The 16354-nt window shown below is 38.0% G+C and overlaps 1 protein-coding gene across 1 annotated transcript; it reads left to right on the top strand.

Moving 5' to 3' along the window:
* Window positions 1-416: 416 nt before the first annotated feature.
* hmgcrb (3-hydroxy-3-methylglutaryl-CoA reductase b) lies at window positions 417-14539 on the top strand. The gene is made up of 20 exons (XM_056238434.1): window positions 417-470; window positions 1391-1578; window positions 1857-1968; window positions 2189-2276; window positions 2362-2446; window positions 4431-4536; window positions 4878-4984; window positions 5100-5219; window positions 6908-7032; window positions 7109-7323; window positions 7493-7599; window positions 8002-8196; window positions 8637-8795; window positions 10081-10238; window positions 10328-10433; window positions 11305-11475; window positions 12130-12270; window positions 13005-13163; window positions 13800-13954; window positions 14438-14539. The coding sequence occupies exons 2-20, from the start codon at window positions 1411-1413 to the stop codon at window positions 14487-14489; spliced, it is 2529 nt and encodes an 842-aa protein (XP_056094409.1). The 5' UTR covers window positions 417-470; window positions 1391-1410; the 3' UTR covers window positions 14490-14539.
* Window positions 14540-16354: the final 1815 nt, after the last annotated feature.

Raw genomic sequence — 16354 nt, 5'->3', positions numbered from 1 at the left:
CATTTCTTACTAGTTGAAATTACAATTGCATATCAAATAGGCCTATAGGCTAAAATTCTTGTAAAAATAATCAAAAAACGTGCATGGTTACTAAAAATATTAATTCCTGATCAAGAACTCAGTTCACTTGTTGAGATGTTAATTCTCGATAGCCTATGTAGCTATTTCAACATGTTACATTTGTTATTTCTGATATCCAATAATTAGGAAAATAATTTCAGATATATCAAAAATGGCTTTCATATAACCATCACATTCATGATATTAGAAATTAACATTGTCACTATTGAGAATCTATTAGACTATTGACAAATAGGCTAAAAATTTCCACAACCCCGTTGAAGATGACGTTGCGGTAGTGGGTGGGTCCTGCTCGCTCCCGGTGGGTCGTGCACGAGCCCGGTGACGGCGGATTACGTCAGTCACATTCACCGTGTAACACGGACACTGATCAGAGGAGAACAGATGAGGTATGTGTGACTATTTCAGACATTAACTATTAAATCTTTAACTTTCATTTTTTTAATCACTTACTTCAGTCGATATCATGAGTTATCTTGACCGTTTGTCGGTGTTATTGTTGAATATTGAGGCTCAATGACAGCTGTGACTCCTTTAGCCATGCTAAATTAGCTTAGCATGCTGTCCTCTCATTCTTACATAAACAAACTTAGTGAGACACGATATTAATTATCTTTAATGTGTTATAAAGGCAATACATTGTGTTTATGATGACCTCGATCACTATTATAGCTCAAATGATTATAAATGTGATCATATAACTAATGCTAGTGAGCTATTTTGTGTCACTGTCATGTTTTTTTTTTTTTTTTAAATTAATGTCAGTTAGCTTTCATTACTTTTATGGATATGCTTTATGTGTGAGTAGTTTTGACGTCTATTCAGTTTAATTTCAGTAAAATATTCTCATCTATCTTTTAAGAGATGAAATTTACTGTCTAAATGCATTAAACATTTGGTAAATAAAAAAGCTCATGAAGAGTTGTCAACCGAAATAAAAACCTAACTATGAGAAAAGAAGAGTAAAGAAAAGCATGTGAAAACAGTTGGAATAGTTTATTATTGATTTGCTGAATAATATTGGTTGTTTTGAATAATATTTTCAAAGTATCCAACACTGTTTTGATTACAATTGTCACATATTTTTGTTTATATTTTTTAAGATTTTGTTGTTCTCCACATGTTGGAAATTGGGAAAGAATAATAAAAATGCTAAATTCAATTAAACTTAAATTCTAATCAATTGTCAGTGCTGTTAATAGGCAGTAACACATCTGGATAACTACAGCAGCTGTTTTTGTATGACAGTTTTGATGTTTTTTATGTTCTGTTAACAGATGATGATGTTTTTAATATGTTCTGTTCACAGGTGATCCGCTGAGGGCCGTGATGATGCTGTCGCGTGTCTTCCGGCTTCATGGCCTGTTCGTCGCCTCTCACCCGTGGGAGGTGATCGTGGGAACAGTCGCCGTGACGTTGTGTCTGATGTCCATGAACGCTTTCGTCACTAATGACCAGATCTGTGGCTGGAACCATCAGTGTCCCAAAGTACAGGAGGTACACAGATCGACTTTACTGGACTTCCAGAATACATGTCCATTCACAAAATCATTGACATAAAAGCTTGTAGATGTCTCTGTATATCTACACACAAGGTTTATGGCTTAGTTCCTATTTGAACTGTTTTATTGCAACTTACTGAAGTCTAGCTCAGTTTATAGGCTGCAATGTGCTGTATACTGTGTGATTGGGGATTATGATCTTAACAGAAGCATAGCTTGCAAGTTATTGTATAAAACCAATGCAGATTGTTGGTGTTGCTCACTTTTTTGTAGAAAATTCAAAGCGGTGACATGATCATTTTAACCATCACACGATGCATGGCCATCATTTACATCTACGTCCAGTTCAAAAACCTTCGTCAGCTCGGCTCCAAATACATACTGGGTGAGTTTCTCTCTCTTCAAACAGTCTTTCCGACTCATTTAACGTGATTTATTTCCAAAAAAATGGGATATTCAACAAGACAAAGCAAAAAAAGATTAGTACACAATTTATAAGTTAGAGTTTGGATGTTCTTTATATAATTTATGATTGTTCACTTTAAGACCAGGAAACGTTGTCTTTCATCTGTTTGACTGTTTATAATTTATTGTTTCATGTCCAGGTATCGCCGGTCTGTTTACCATCTTCTCCAGCTTTGTGTTCAGCACTGTGGTCGTTCACTTCCTGGGTAAAGAGCTCACAGGACTGAAGTATGGCTCACCCGTCTCCCACATTCAGTGTTATTATCTTTCATTATAGTGTGTGTGTGTAAACGGTGTCCTCATGTTCCTCCAGTGAGGCGCTGCCGTTCTTCCTGTTGCTAATCGATCTGTCTAAAGCCTGCACACTGGCCAAGTTCGCTCTCAGCTCAAACTCACAGGTACAGAAATATGATTTTTCTGCCAATATAAAATTAAACAACATCATGAATACTTTTTGTTTTTTTTTATTTGACCATTTCTTCAAGACCATGTAGTTTCACAATCCTTCCTGAGTGTGAAGACAGATGTTTTTAAAAAAGGCAGAATTTTGTGTTCAATTATTTATTTGAACCAATTCACACTCTCCATTTAAATAAACAGATAAAAAAATTATGATGCAAATTAGGGGTCGACCGATTATTGGCCTGGCCGATTATCAGCGCCGATATTAAGCATTTTTATGGTTATCGGTATCAGCCATTTTCAAAACCGATTTGCCGATAAAATAATTTTATTTTGAAATGCGCTGTATTTGGCTCTAACGCAGCCACATCTGTCGGAAGGAACTCACCACTCTGTAGACTAGACTAATGTCCCCGCACATCTGATGTGTTGGGAGTCACGAGTCCGGCCAATCAACGCGGAAAGCTGAGGCACTGAAAGTGTTGCACTCTCACACCGAAAGCACTTGCTGACTGACTGGAGCTGCTTCACTGATCATCAGATGTCTCTCAAAGTTAAGGCAGCAGCAGACTTTGCTGAAGAAGCAATAGATTACTACACTGAAGTTGCAAAATACCTCCTCAATATAATAGAGCCCTGTGATTTCCGCGATGCAGAAAACGGACGAAATCCAGTCATAAAAACGTAATTTACTGTATAAAGCGGAATAATCGCGGAATTTGTCAACTTTTTGATGAATTAATAAAAAGCAGGTCAGTACAAATCAAATCGAATTTCAAACCGCAAAAAGACTATTTAAATATGAATCCTGCGTGTCTCTAAATGAATGGTGCAGACGCGTGATTTCATTTACCACACACACACACACACACACACTGGAGCACGCGTAGCGCTTGCACTGTTTTCAGCCTCAGCCGCATCATTATATGAGGACATGATTGCATAAACATCATCTCCAGAGTCGCTTAGTCACTTCATGAGCTTTTTAATGCTTCATCTGAGAAAAAATATCGTCATATCATATCATAAACACACAGAAACTCAAAGATCTCCACGGCAACACGTCAAAATAAAAGTTCGGTTTTTCATAGGGCCCTAAAAATGTAATTTTTGTTAAACTGTAAATAAATTGAATAAGTTTGATGATTTCAATTAATTAGAAATGCTTTTTGATTGCTAAAACTTAATTTAAACATTAAAATAGAGTCTTTAGGTTTTACAAAATGTTTACAGAATGCTGGTGGCTGCTCCCTGCACTTTTTAAGTTATTATAATTATTATTATTAATAACAGTTCTCAGATTCAAAGATATGTTTAAAATCATTTAAAGAAAGTATTTGTCAAAACCCTTTGTTATTCTTAATTTTGACATTAATTTACATTTTTACACCAGACATATCTGTGTTTACCGATATCAAAATATCGGTTATCGATCTATTTGATCTGTAATAATCGGTATCGGCCCTGAAAATCCCATATCGGTCGACCCCAATGCAAAGCATTAGTTTGTTTGGATCGTCAGTGAAGTGAACACTATAAATAATGAACAAAAATACACATTCAAAAAATGTTTTGGTGATATATAGAAGCAAAAATGTAAACTATATTATTGCCCGTCTCTCTCTCTCTTTTATATATATATGCATATATATATATATATATAATCCTTATACATAGAGTATACTCGCATTCGCATAAGCTGATATATATACAGTATATAGCAAAATCACAGCTACATGATTGCTTGTTTTTCCGTAAAATGTAACTATATTATTGTCCAGCTCTAATCTGCTAAATGCAACTCTAAGCCATGAAGATATTATAAACATTAACATCATGATTTGCTGTAAAGCTGGTTTAAAACAATGTGTGCTGTGAAAAGTGCTGTACAAAGAAATGTGACTTAATTGTTGACTTGTTTCTACATGCTGTTATGTTGGTGCATATGAATGTAACAATGACGTGTCACGTGACCCACAGGAGGAGGTCCGAGAGAATATCGCTCAAGGCATGGCCATCCTGGGACCCACGTTCACCCTGGACGCGCTCGTGGAGTGTCTGGTCATCGGTGTGGGCACCATGTCTGGCAAGTCAAACCAGTATTTATCTCTCTCTCTCTTTACTATCGCTTTCCTCCAGAGAAGTTGTTCAATTAAAAGCAGGGCTACTATGGTCATAAACCTTCATGAGAGGGTTTTTTTGGTGACCTAATTGTGATTTCATGCTGTGGAAATGTCAAGAAAAATGATAAAATCTTGTAAATTTCTAGGGTGAATATTTTTTTTACATTTTTCTCAGCTTTAAAATATATTTAGTCATGGAAATGTATTGTATATAAGTCGCTTGAACCCTTAAAAATGTCTTACTCTGGCTTTAAACTTCCTATATTTACATCTGTCACTATAACTACTTCCTGTCTGATTGCAGGTGTGCGCCAGCTGGAGATCATGTGCTGTTTCGGCTGCATGTCGGTTCTGGCCAATTACTTTGTGTTCCTGACGTTCTTCCCCGCCTGTGTGTCTCTGGTGTTAGAGGTCAGTGTGGCACTGCGGGATTCGTGTCTTGTTTAAGATGTTCCGACTGAACATTGATCTGTGAGTGATCTGTGAATGAGCATTGACCCCAGTCACTCACCCCTGTCTCGTCCAGCTGTCCCGTGAGAGCCGTGAGGGCCGGCCCATCTGGCAGCTCAGTCATTTCGCTCGTGTCCTGGAGGAAGAAGAGGGAAACAAACCAAACCCCGTCACTCAGAGAGTCAAAATGATCATGGTGAGTTTGAAAACAACGGATCTTCAAAAGTTTGGGGTTCAGTAAGATCTCTTTTTTGAAAGAAAATCAATAAGGATCCATTTAATTGAATACAAGTGACAGGAAAGACATTTATAATGTTACAAATGATTTCCTTTTCAAATACATGCTGTCTCTTAAACTTTCCATTCATCAAAGTCTCCTGAAAAAATAAAATATATCACCGTTTCCACAAAAATATGAAGCAGCACAACTGTTTTCAACACTGATAATAATAATAAATGTTTCTTGAGAAGATAATCATCATATTAGAGTGATTTCTGAAGGATCATGTGACACTGAAGACTGGAGTAATGATGCTGAAAATACAGCTTTGATCACAGGAATAAATTACATTTTACAATATATTAGCATAGAAATTTTAAATGGTAATAATATTTCACAATATTGCTGTTTTTAACTGTATTTTTACTCAAATAAATGCAGCTTTGGTGAGCAGAAGAGACTTTATTCAAAAACATTTGAATGCTAGTGTACATGCAGTGGTCACAAAAAGTGTTTTGACAATAATAATTTCTCTTGACTTTTTGCTTTGTTTTTAATCAGCTGGTGTCACTTGTGTTGATATTTTTGTGTAATCTTTTGGGCCACTTTAGATTAACCCTCTGGGGTTCTTCATTTTAGACTCACACTCAGGACTTTCGGGTCAAAAATGACCCGGAGGGCGGCATTAAGATACATTTTATTTGAGTAAAATCAATGAAATATATTTTTGTTCAATAATATTTTTTCTTTTCTTTTTTGGTGTTTTGAGATAATTTTATGATTTATAATTAATATTTATGCAATAATTAAGACCCATTTTTTTCCCATTGAATGTAATAGAAAAGTTATATATATATATATATATATATAATAATAAAAAATATTTTATTAAAGCTGTATTTCATTTTAGAGTCAAGTCTAGGCCTCATGAAAGCAATTTTTGAAATGAGATCGGAGCCATCTGGTGGACACACTGAGCATTTTTATCACGCAATAGCACATTTTTACCACTAGTGGATTTACAGCTCTCTGTAGAAACCTATGGTAGAAACACTCTAGTGATTTTTTCACATATTGTTTAATTTTTTTCAGGTTGTTGATTTAAATATATAATAACAGATTCTCAAAGACTATTTTTGTCATTTTTTAAAATTTAAATTTTTTTTTTTTGGTTGATTTAAATGGTAATTTGAAGTGGCAGTTTTACTTTATTATACATTCAAACCTGAACATTGCATTATAAAGAGAATAAATGGAAAGCATTTTTTCACCCATTGTTTTAAGAGATTCACCCCTTCACTGTTGTGTGCTTTTTTTCTGCACCCTGGCTGTTTGGTAGATTGTATGCACAAAAAAACTATATTTTTGCCAATTTCCCATTCATTTCCTATGCGGGTCATTTTAGACCCGAAGACCCTGAGTGTGACTATTTTTTTTACGACCACTTAGACTTTTCAAATACTGTCCCCAATTTTTTTGGGTGTTCATATACCAAGTACCAAAAAAGTCACCAAGTTTTGGACCATTCCTATGAAGCTACGATTTTTAACATTTTTTTATTTAAACGCTTCGGGTCATTTTTGACCCGAAGAACCCCAGAGGGTTAAAATGAGAAAGTGTGTTTTACCTGTTGTTGTGTTTGAAGTGTTGTGTCTGTGCTTCAGTCTCTAGGTCTGGCTCTGGTTCACGCTCACACTCGCCTCGTGACTGAATCTCCGACACACAACATGAGCAGTTCAGACGTGGATCTGCCCACACCCAACATGGAGTCCGACAGAACCATGTCCAGGTACCTGCTGAGAAACAGAGCGTATGGTGCTGAGATTTACACTGCCGTTTTTAACAATCTTGTTGTTGTTTCTCAGTGTGGATTTGGAGCAGGTCATCACGCTCTCTCTCGCTCTGTTATTGGCGGCCAAGTACGTGTTTTTCGAGCAGGCTGAAACTGAATCCTCCCTGTCAATCAAATCCCCTGTGGCCACACCCAGCTGCACTCTGACCAATAGGAGAGCAGAAGAGGACCGCTGTCAGAGGGAGTCGGCCCCGCCCAAAGCCATGAAGACGGTCCAGACCAATAAAGGTGAACCTGATCTTCCCTTCTTTCAACTTTTGTTCATTATTTCTGCTTGTTGATTGATTCATTATTTTATTCTTGTTTGTTTTGATTTCTGTTGTTTATTAATATGTGCTTTCTTTCATTTGTTCTTTAATTCAATCTTGTTTATTATTCTGATTTATCGCTCTGTCAGATGGAGATGGACAGCACGAGGAGGAAGAAGCAGAGGAGTGTCGTGAGCTCCAGTCTCACCAGCGCCGCCCTGTGGACGAATGTCTCGCCATACTTAAAGACCCCAGAGTAATCAACCAATCAATCATGTGTTCACTGATCTCAAACCGTCATGTGCTGTACATCATCTCTCTCTCTCTCTCTCTCTCTCTCTCTCTCTCTCTCTCTCTCTCTATCGCTCTCTCCCTCTTTCTCTCTCTCAAAAAATCATTTCTCACTGTGTTTGCGATGTAAACCCTGATGGCTATATGCAAGTTTATGCGTGAAAGTTTTTTTTTTTTTTTTACGAGTGTTAGGTTTTCTAAGATGCTATTTTCACGTCTTGAGACTCCGGTTTAAATCCATTGCGCTCCTAGCTGCTTTTTTTTTTTGTTGCTTTTTACTAATAAATGTTATATCTTTCATTTTTTTTGTACATAAAGTGATCTTAAAGTCAAGTCTCTCTCTCTCTCTCTCTCGCTCTTCTTTAAGAGAGGAGCTCGGTTCCTGAGCAACGCTGAGGTGTCGTCATTGGTGGAGTGCAGAGGGATTCTGGGATACCGTTTGGAAGCGGTGCTGGAGAGTCCCGAGAGAGGCGTGGCCGTACGCAGAGAGATGCTCTCCTCTAAACTCTCAGACTCGTCAGCGCTGGAGAACCTGCCCTACAGACACTACGACTACTCAAAGGTGCTGCTCACCGTCTGCTGCGGAGATCCAGTGTGTGTGTGTGTGTGTGTGTGTGTGTGTGCCCTACAGACACTACGACTACTCAAAGGTGCTGCTCACCGTCTGCTGCGGAGATCCAGTGTGTGTGTGTGTGTGTGTGTGTGTGTGCCCTACAGACACTACGACTACTCAAAGGTGCTGCTCACCGTCTGCTGCAGAGATCCAGTGTGTGTGTGTGTGTGTGTGTGTGTGCCCTACAGACACTACGACTACTCAAAGGTGCTGCTCACCGTCTGCTGCAGAGATCCAGTGTGTGTGTGTGTGTGTGTGTGTGTGTGTGCCCTACAGACACTACGACTACTCAAAGGTGCTGCTCACCGTCTGCTGTGAAGATCCAGTGTGTGTGTGTGTGTGTGTGTGTGTGTGAGATGAGCTGTTTAACTCTGCCTCCTCGTTCTCAGGTGATCGGCACTAACTGTGAGAACGTGATTGGCTACGTGCCTGTGCCAGTGGGCGTGGCCGGACCGCTCCTATTGGACGGGAAAGAATTCCACGTCCCCATGGCAACGACGGAAGGCTGTTTAGTGGCCAGCACCAACCGAGGATGCCGAGCCGTCACAGTGAGTCTTTCGTTTCATTCATTTCTCTTCATTATTTCTTAATTCTTTCTTACGTTTTGTGGTTTTTTTTTGTTTATTCTTTCTTCTACTTTGTTTAATTAGCTGTCATTCCTACACTTATTTGTTCCTTCTTTTCTTGATTTATTCATTCTTTTGCTTTAATATCTGTTGTTTATTCGTTTGTTCTTCCATGTGTTATATATTTTGTTGCTTGGATCTTTCCTTCGGGTTTTGATTTATTTCTTCATTGTTGTTTTTCCTCTTTTAATCTCTTTTGTTGATCTATTCATATTTTTTATTTTGCACATTATTTTTCTTTCTTTCTTACTTTGTTAGATCTTTTGTTCATTCTTTATTTTTTCTGTCATGCGCTCATTAGCTCCTTTTTTTTGTTTCGTTTTTACAATTTGGTTTCCAGTGTTTATTAATTTCTTTGTTCGTTCTATCATTTGTTCTTACTTTCATTTATTTGTTTGTTTATTTATTTCCTTTAATTTGTTCCTTTATTCGTTCATTGTTGTTTTTCCTCTTTTTTTCACATTCCTTCTTTCTTTCATTTTTTTCATCATTATTTCTGCTTTTTTTTCATTCCAACTTGTTTTTTGATGATTCGTCCATTCTTTTGTTTATTCGTTCTTTGCTTTGATTTCTGTTGTTTATTAATTTGATCAATAATCGTTTTTAGTTTCTAATGTTTACTAACTTGTTTGTTTGTTCTTTCTTTTGTTGCTTGTTTCTTTCCTTCCATTTGTTCATTTATTGTTTTTCCTTGTTTCTCTCTTTTGATGTTTTGTTCTTTTTTCTTTTGCACATTCATTCTTTCTGTTTCATGTAGAGCATTTCTTTCATTTTTTTGTTTAAAATAGAGATCACGATTCTGAATAATAACATGTCATTTACTAGAGGTTTTGAAAAAATGTTAATTGCTGCAGTCTATTTAAATATGTTTAATTCATTTAAATGAACTATTAAAAAAACGAGTGAATGATTCAATGACTCACTCAGAATGACTCTTTGAACAAATCTCTTTAACAGTCACTTGTCGCCACCTACTGGTGTAACGATGTAATTGATCCCGTCTTTATTTAAAGCGTCATTACTTTCTAATATTTTGGTGGAAAAGACTGTTTGTGAAGCGGTTTCCTACCTATACATGACAACTGCTCTCTCTGGCTCAGCGATCTTTTAACGATTATGTTTGGTCGTGTTTGGTTCTCTCTCTCACGGTAAGTGTCAGTCTCCTCTAACAGAGTGCTTGTGTGTGTGTGTGTGTGTGTGTGTGTAGCTGTCGGGCGGCGTGAGCAGTCGAGTTCTAGCGGACGGGATGACCCGCGGGCCGGTGGTTCAGATGCCGTCGGCGTGCCGGGCGGCCGAGGTCAAGGGTTGGCTGGAGAGTTCAGAGGGCTTCAGTGCCGTCAAACAGGCCTTCGATCACACAAGCAGGTCAGAGGGCAAAGGTCACGCACAGAACGAGCCTCATACAGCACTGCTATGAGAGTTTCCCGTGAGAACTTGAGCTCTGTGTTCTTCAGGTTTGCTCGTCTGGACCGGCTGCAGGTCAGTTTGGCCGGGAGGAACCTGTACATCCGCTTCCAGTCTCAGACCGGAGACGCCATGGGCATGAACATGCTGTCAAAGGTGTGTGTGATGAAGCAGATCTGTGGGTCAGAGTTCACCGAGCATCAACTTCATGCCGAAACCTTTTACTCCAGTATTGACTTAAATACACTTCAAGCCAAGAGTTTTGGGATCAGTACGAATTTTAATGATTTTAAAATGAGTCTCTTCTGCTCACTGGCTGCATTTATTTGATAAAAAAAAAAAAAAAAAAAAAAATTGTGAAATATTATTACAATTTCAGCTGTTTTCTATGTGAATATACAGTAAAGTGTAATTTATTCCTGTGATCAAAGCTGTATTTTCAGCATCATTACTCCAGTCTTCAGTGTCACATGATCCTTCAGAAATCACTCTAATATGAGGATTTGATTTCAGGATTCTTTGATGAATTGAAAGTTCAAAAGAACAGTATTTATCTGAAATAGAAAGCTTTTGTAACATTAAACACTACTGTACAAACTACTGTACTGGGGTCAAATAAACTCTGTTTTTTTTAACTTTCTATTCATCAAAGAATCCTGAAATAAAATTGTACACAACTATTTTCAACATTGATAATAATAATGAGCAGCAAATCATCATATTAGAGTGATTTCTGAAGGATCATGTGACGCTGAAGACTGGAGTAATGATGCTGAAAATACAGCTTTGATCACAGGAATAAATTACATTTTACAATATATTCACATAGAAAACAGTTATTTTAAATTGTCATAATATTTAACAATATTCCGTTTTTGTTTTTTTGTTTAATCAAACAAATGCAGCCTCGGTGAGCAGAAGAGACTCCTTTTAAAAACATAAAAAATCGCTCAGATCCAAAACGTTTGAACGGCAGTGTGTGTTTTGAAGGTTTAAAGTTGCAGTGTGTGTGTGTTGGTGTGTGTAGGGAACAGAAGAGGCTCTGAGCAGACTTCAGGAGCGCTATCCTGACATGCGTCTGTTAGCCGTCAGCGGGAACTTCTGCACCGATAAAAAACCAGCCGCTGTCAACTGGATCCAAGGCAGAGGAAAGTCCACAGTGTGTGAAGCCATCGTGCCGGCTCGAGTGGTGGAAGAGGTCAGACTGACAGGAGATCACGTGACACTGAGGTTATGCTCCTCTAGGGGGCGTCAGAAAGCTCTGTTTGACGTTTAAACGGTAATAACTCTTGCCAAAAGTGAACCTAGGCTCTTTTTGTTGATCTACCCCAGTCAAACTTTCATGTAAAAGCATAATTAGAATGGAAACGGCACTTTTAAGATTGACCGTATTTTCATTTTAGTTAAAAATGCCTTTTGAATGGGAGTGCATGGGGCACTACTATGATAGCATCAAAATGGGTGTTTTTAAAACACTAAGAAGGCTCGACACAACATAAAACTGCTCGAAGTATCACCAGGGCCTCTACACATGAAGCATTCAATTCATTGTTTGTGTACACAAAGTTTACTAAAAAGAAAGGTTTTGTACGACTCACTTTATCAGGTAGTGTTTCCGGTGGCTGGAATTTTGTCAGTCAAAAGTAGTCGATCTCCGAATGCTGATCAGTGATCAGTAATAATCAGGTTCAATTTTGGCAAGAGTTACCCTTTAAGTGTACAAATGTCTGTTGCTCAACCTTCTCAATCTGTTCAGTGCAGGACACACTAATGGAAATCCACCTGAATTGATTTCTCTGGTAATATGGTGTCTCAGCAGTAATATGGTGTGTGTGTGTGTGTGTGTGTGTAGGTGTTGAAGAGCAGCACAGGTGCTCTGGTGGAGCTGAACATCAGTAAGAATCTGGTGGGATCAGCGATGGCCGGAAGCATCGGCGGATTCAACGCTCATGCGGCAAACATCGTAACGGCCATCTACATCGCCTGCGGACAGGTGTGTGTGTGTGTGTGACATATTAATACACACATTCCTCATCATCATATAGTGCAGGATTCATCAGTGCATGTGATTCTAAAGAACAAAATGAACAGGAAAAATAATAGGAACAATCTTACTTGATTATCTGTTCACAATCCAGTGAAAATTCCAGTGGAGAAGTTTCTGGTCAAATTAAGTGCAATGCATTGAAATGTATTTAAAAAGTACACACACTCACTCACACACTCACTCACACACACACACACACACATAGGCTGGAGACAACAAGATACATCTAAACTTGTTTTTCTATTATTAATACACATATTTTTAATCATATTGTGTGCCATTCATCAGTGCACATTATGCATGGTATTATATGTTAGAATATTGTATCATTATATGTTATAGTATAAATATAATGGTTATAATAATAATATATTAATTTTAAAAGTTATATACATCTATATAGTATTTTATATATATATTATATACATTTATAATATATATATGTGTGCATATGTCATTATTATGTTATTATCAGTAGTTTTTCTTATCTGTGTGTTAAGCACTTTGATTCGCCTTGCTTGCCGTTTTTAAATCTTCTTTTTAAATTAAACAAACTTGAAACCTGAGTAAAGATTTCACAACATATAAAATACAAATTTGATCCAAATAAAATCAAATGTTAGTGCATGTAATTACAGATAAGATGTGATGTGTGTGTGTGTGTGTGTGTGTGTGTGTAGGATCCTGCGCAGTCGGTGGGCAGCAGTAACTGTATTACTCTGATGGAGTGTGTTGGGACAGATGGAGATGATCTGTACATCTCCTGCACGATGCCCTCACTAGAGCTGGGCACTGTGGGCGGAGGAACCGGCCTGCCCGCGCAACACGCCTGTTTACAGGTAACACACACACACACACTCACTCACTCACTCACTCACTCACTCACTCACTCTCACAAACACACACACTCTTACTCACAGACACACACACACTCACTCACTCACTCACAGACACACACACACACACACTCACTCACTCACTCACAGACACACACACACACACACACACACACACACTCACTCACTCACTCACAGACACACACACACACTCACTCACTCACTCAGACACACACACACTCACTCACAGACACACACACACACACACACTCACTCACTCACAGACACACACACACACACACACACACACACACTCTCACTCACAGACACACACACACACTCTCACTCACTCAATCACAGACACACACACACACACACACACACACACACACTCTCACTCACAGACACACACACACACTCTCACTCACTCAATCACAGACACACACACACACACACACTCACTCACTCACTCACTCAATCACAGACACACACACACACTCATTCACTCACACACACTCACTCACTCTCTCACTTACACACTCACTCACTCTCACTTACTTACACACACTCTCACTCTCACTTACAATCACACACACAATTTCACTCTTGAGAGATTAACCCCTGGCTTGTGTGTGTCAGATGTTGGGTGTTCAGGGTGCCAGTGCTCAGTGTCCCGGTGAGAACTCCCGGACGCTGGCACGGATCGTCTGTGGGACAGTGCTGGCCGGAGAGCTCTCACTGATGGCTGCGCTCGCCGCGGGACACCTCGTCAAGAGTCACATGACTCACAACAGGTACCACATATACATATAATACTCTATACATAAACAATATTCAAATATTTCTTATGTCATACAGGAAACAATATTGATTTTTAAAATACAAATACTATAAATAATATAGATGTTTTTTAAGTTGTGAATAAAACAGATTATTTTTCTTTTTAAATTTTTACATTTCATTCTATGTGTTACTTGACATTTCTTTGAAATTGCTAGTATATTTCACAAATAATTACAAAGTGAAAATTGTTTCAATACGTGTATAATTTCCCCAATTGTGTAATTCAATTTAGCATAAATATATTAATATTTTTTAATATTAAAAATAGATTTATATTACATGATTTTACATGGTTTCTTTCTAAATTTTTCTAAACGCTAAATTGCTAGTAGTATTACAAATATTATTTAACTTCTAGTACTAATACTCAATTAGATTAAAATATGATTTTACATGATATTGTGATTCTGAAGTTCTTTTACTCCCTCAAACAGGTCAAAAGTCAATATTAGAGCGACAGAACAGCAGCCCAAGGAAGCTTCATGAAGCGTCACACCCAGAGAACTCTGGGAAGGGAGTCTGGAGCGCCTGACGTCCGTGGGGATTCTTCTTCTCAGGCCGTCTGGAGGAGTTTTCTTCTGTGAAGCAGCTCATTTTGCAGTTATGGGAAATACTAATGTTTTACGTTTGCTTTGTGCCTCAATTTTATAAGCCGACCACATGAGTTAATGAGCGAGATGCCCAGTGATTGGCTGCTGAGTTTGAGACTTGATCATTGCTCACGTTACTGAATGTGTGTGTGTTTAGTCTTGCACTACAAGCCAGAACTGTCACTTGAGCAAGATTTGTCAAAACCTGGTACAAGCCGAAACACGGCGACGGTTTATCACTCTGTGAGAATGGGACGTGAAAACAGGATTTGTTTTGCACCCTGGCTGATAGTTTTTAGACTAAATCATGATCTCAGATCAGGGCTTGATGGATGATGGTGTGGTTTGGACCTTCAAGAGCACCAGATTGTGAATGAATGTATTTAATTGAATCAATCCTGCCAAACTCACTGTGACAAACTCCACTGACGGACCTTATAAACCAGGTGCTACTTTAATTTAACAAGTGATTTGAGTTAATGAATCTTGAGTGTGGATGTTTGCACTATTTGCAGTGTGTGTGTGTGTGTGTGTGTGTGTGTGTGTGTGTGTGTGTGTGTGTGTGTGTGTGTGTGTGTGTGTGTGTGTGTGTGTGTGTGTGTGTGTGTGTGTGTGTGTGTGTGTGTGTGTGTGTGTGTGTGTACTACTAATGAAATGTTTCTGAATTGCCACTATGAATTCATGACTTTAAAGTGCTTCAGCTTTTCTCGACAAAAGCAAATCCTTTCACTTTCTGACTAAAGAAAGTGCTGATAAAGCCATATCTGTCTCTTAAAGTTGCTTTCTCTCCTGCTAAACTATTGATCAGATCTGCATATTTTTAAATTGTCAGTATTTTTGTTAAATAACTGTTATAAATGCATCAAACTGAAAAAATAAACATTAACAGAATATTATTTGCATTTGTGTGCAATAGATTTTTTCAAGCATTGTAGTTTTATATGGCAAAAATGAATTATTTGTGAGTTTCTAAAACTCCAGAACTGACTGATCAAACTGTAATATGGATTTGCAGAAAGAAATGATCAACACAACAGTCAGCGGTGCAGAAAGATGTCAATCATTTTATTCCTCTCTAAACCGGCGGTGGCGCCGCCTCTATTCACAGTACATGTTGATCCTGACACCTTTAGTGTGTGACGCGTATGCACACACAACATCTGAACCCAGAGGACTTTACATTCAGTGCAAATGCAACTAATAACACACTAGACTGTATATTAGAGGGACACACAAGCAGAACGCCTCTCCTGAAACACAGTTTTTTACAGCAACACATTCAGCTTTACGGTTTCACTCCGGTGGATTCGTACATTCGGGTTCAGCGAGTGTCTGGAATGTTTAAGTTGTACGAGCGTGACGTTTTGAAAATCGAAAGCTTACCGTAAACACTCGGATGTCGTCGTTGTGCACCTGCTCTTTTCTTCTTTTTTTTTGTCCTCTAAAGCATCTTTAACAGTCTATCATGTGACAGTTTGACCAATGAAAATGTTCAGCAAAAAATGTAAAAGCTCTCGTCATTCTGCAAAAAGTGATTACTTGTTTTCCAGTGCAAATATCGAAACATTGTTAAATCAAGATACATTTACTGGAGACACAAAACGACTGTACTACATGAAAAACACATTTTTAAAATCAAAATGAAGTGAGTTTATGCAAATATCTCAGAGAAACTTCAAACAAGAAATATCTGCCAATGGGGTCAGAAAAATAATCTTGTTTTCTCTTTGAATTAAGCATAAAGTCAGAAAACAAGACATT

Source organism: Rhinichthys klamathensis, unplaced genomic scaffold (assembly GCF_029890125.1).
Source record: "Rhinichthys klamathensis goyatoka isolate OS25496 unplaced genomic scaffold, OSU_Roscu_1.1 h1tg000523l_1, whole genome shotgun sequence".
NCBI lineage: Eukaryota > Metazoa > Chordata > Actinopteri > Cypriniformes > Leuciscidae > Rhinichthys > Rhinichthys klamathensis.
The sequence above is the reverse complement of the archived record's forward strand: the minus strand, read 5'-3'. Positions and strand labels throughout refer to the sequence as shown.

Excerpts from the sequence above, each read along its gene's own strand:
- hmgcrb (XM_056238434.1), top strand. The coding sequence starts at position 1,411 with ATGATGCTGTCGCGTGTCTTCCGGCTTCATGGCCTGTTCGTCGCCTCT. Across the intron at positions 2,277-2,361 it reads AAAGAGCTCACAGGACTGAA|TGAGGCGCTGCCGTTCTTCC; the intron begins GTATGGCTCACC and ends ATGTTCCTCCAG. Across the intron at positions 5,220-6,907 it reads AGAGAGTCAAAATGATCATG|TCTCTAGGTCTGGCTCTGGT; the intron begins GTGAGTTTGAAA and ends TCTGTGCTTCAG.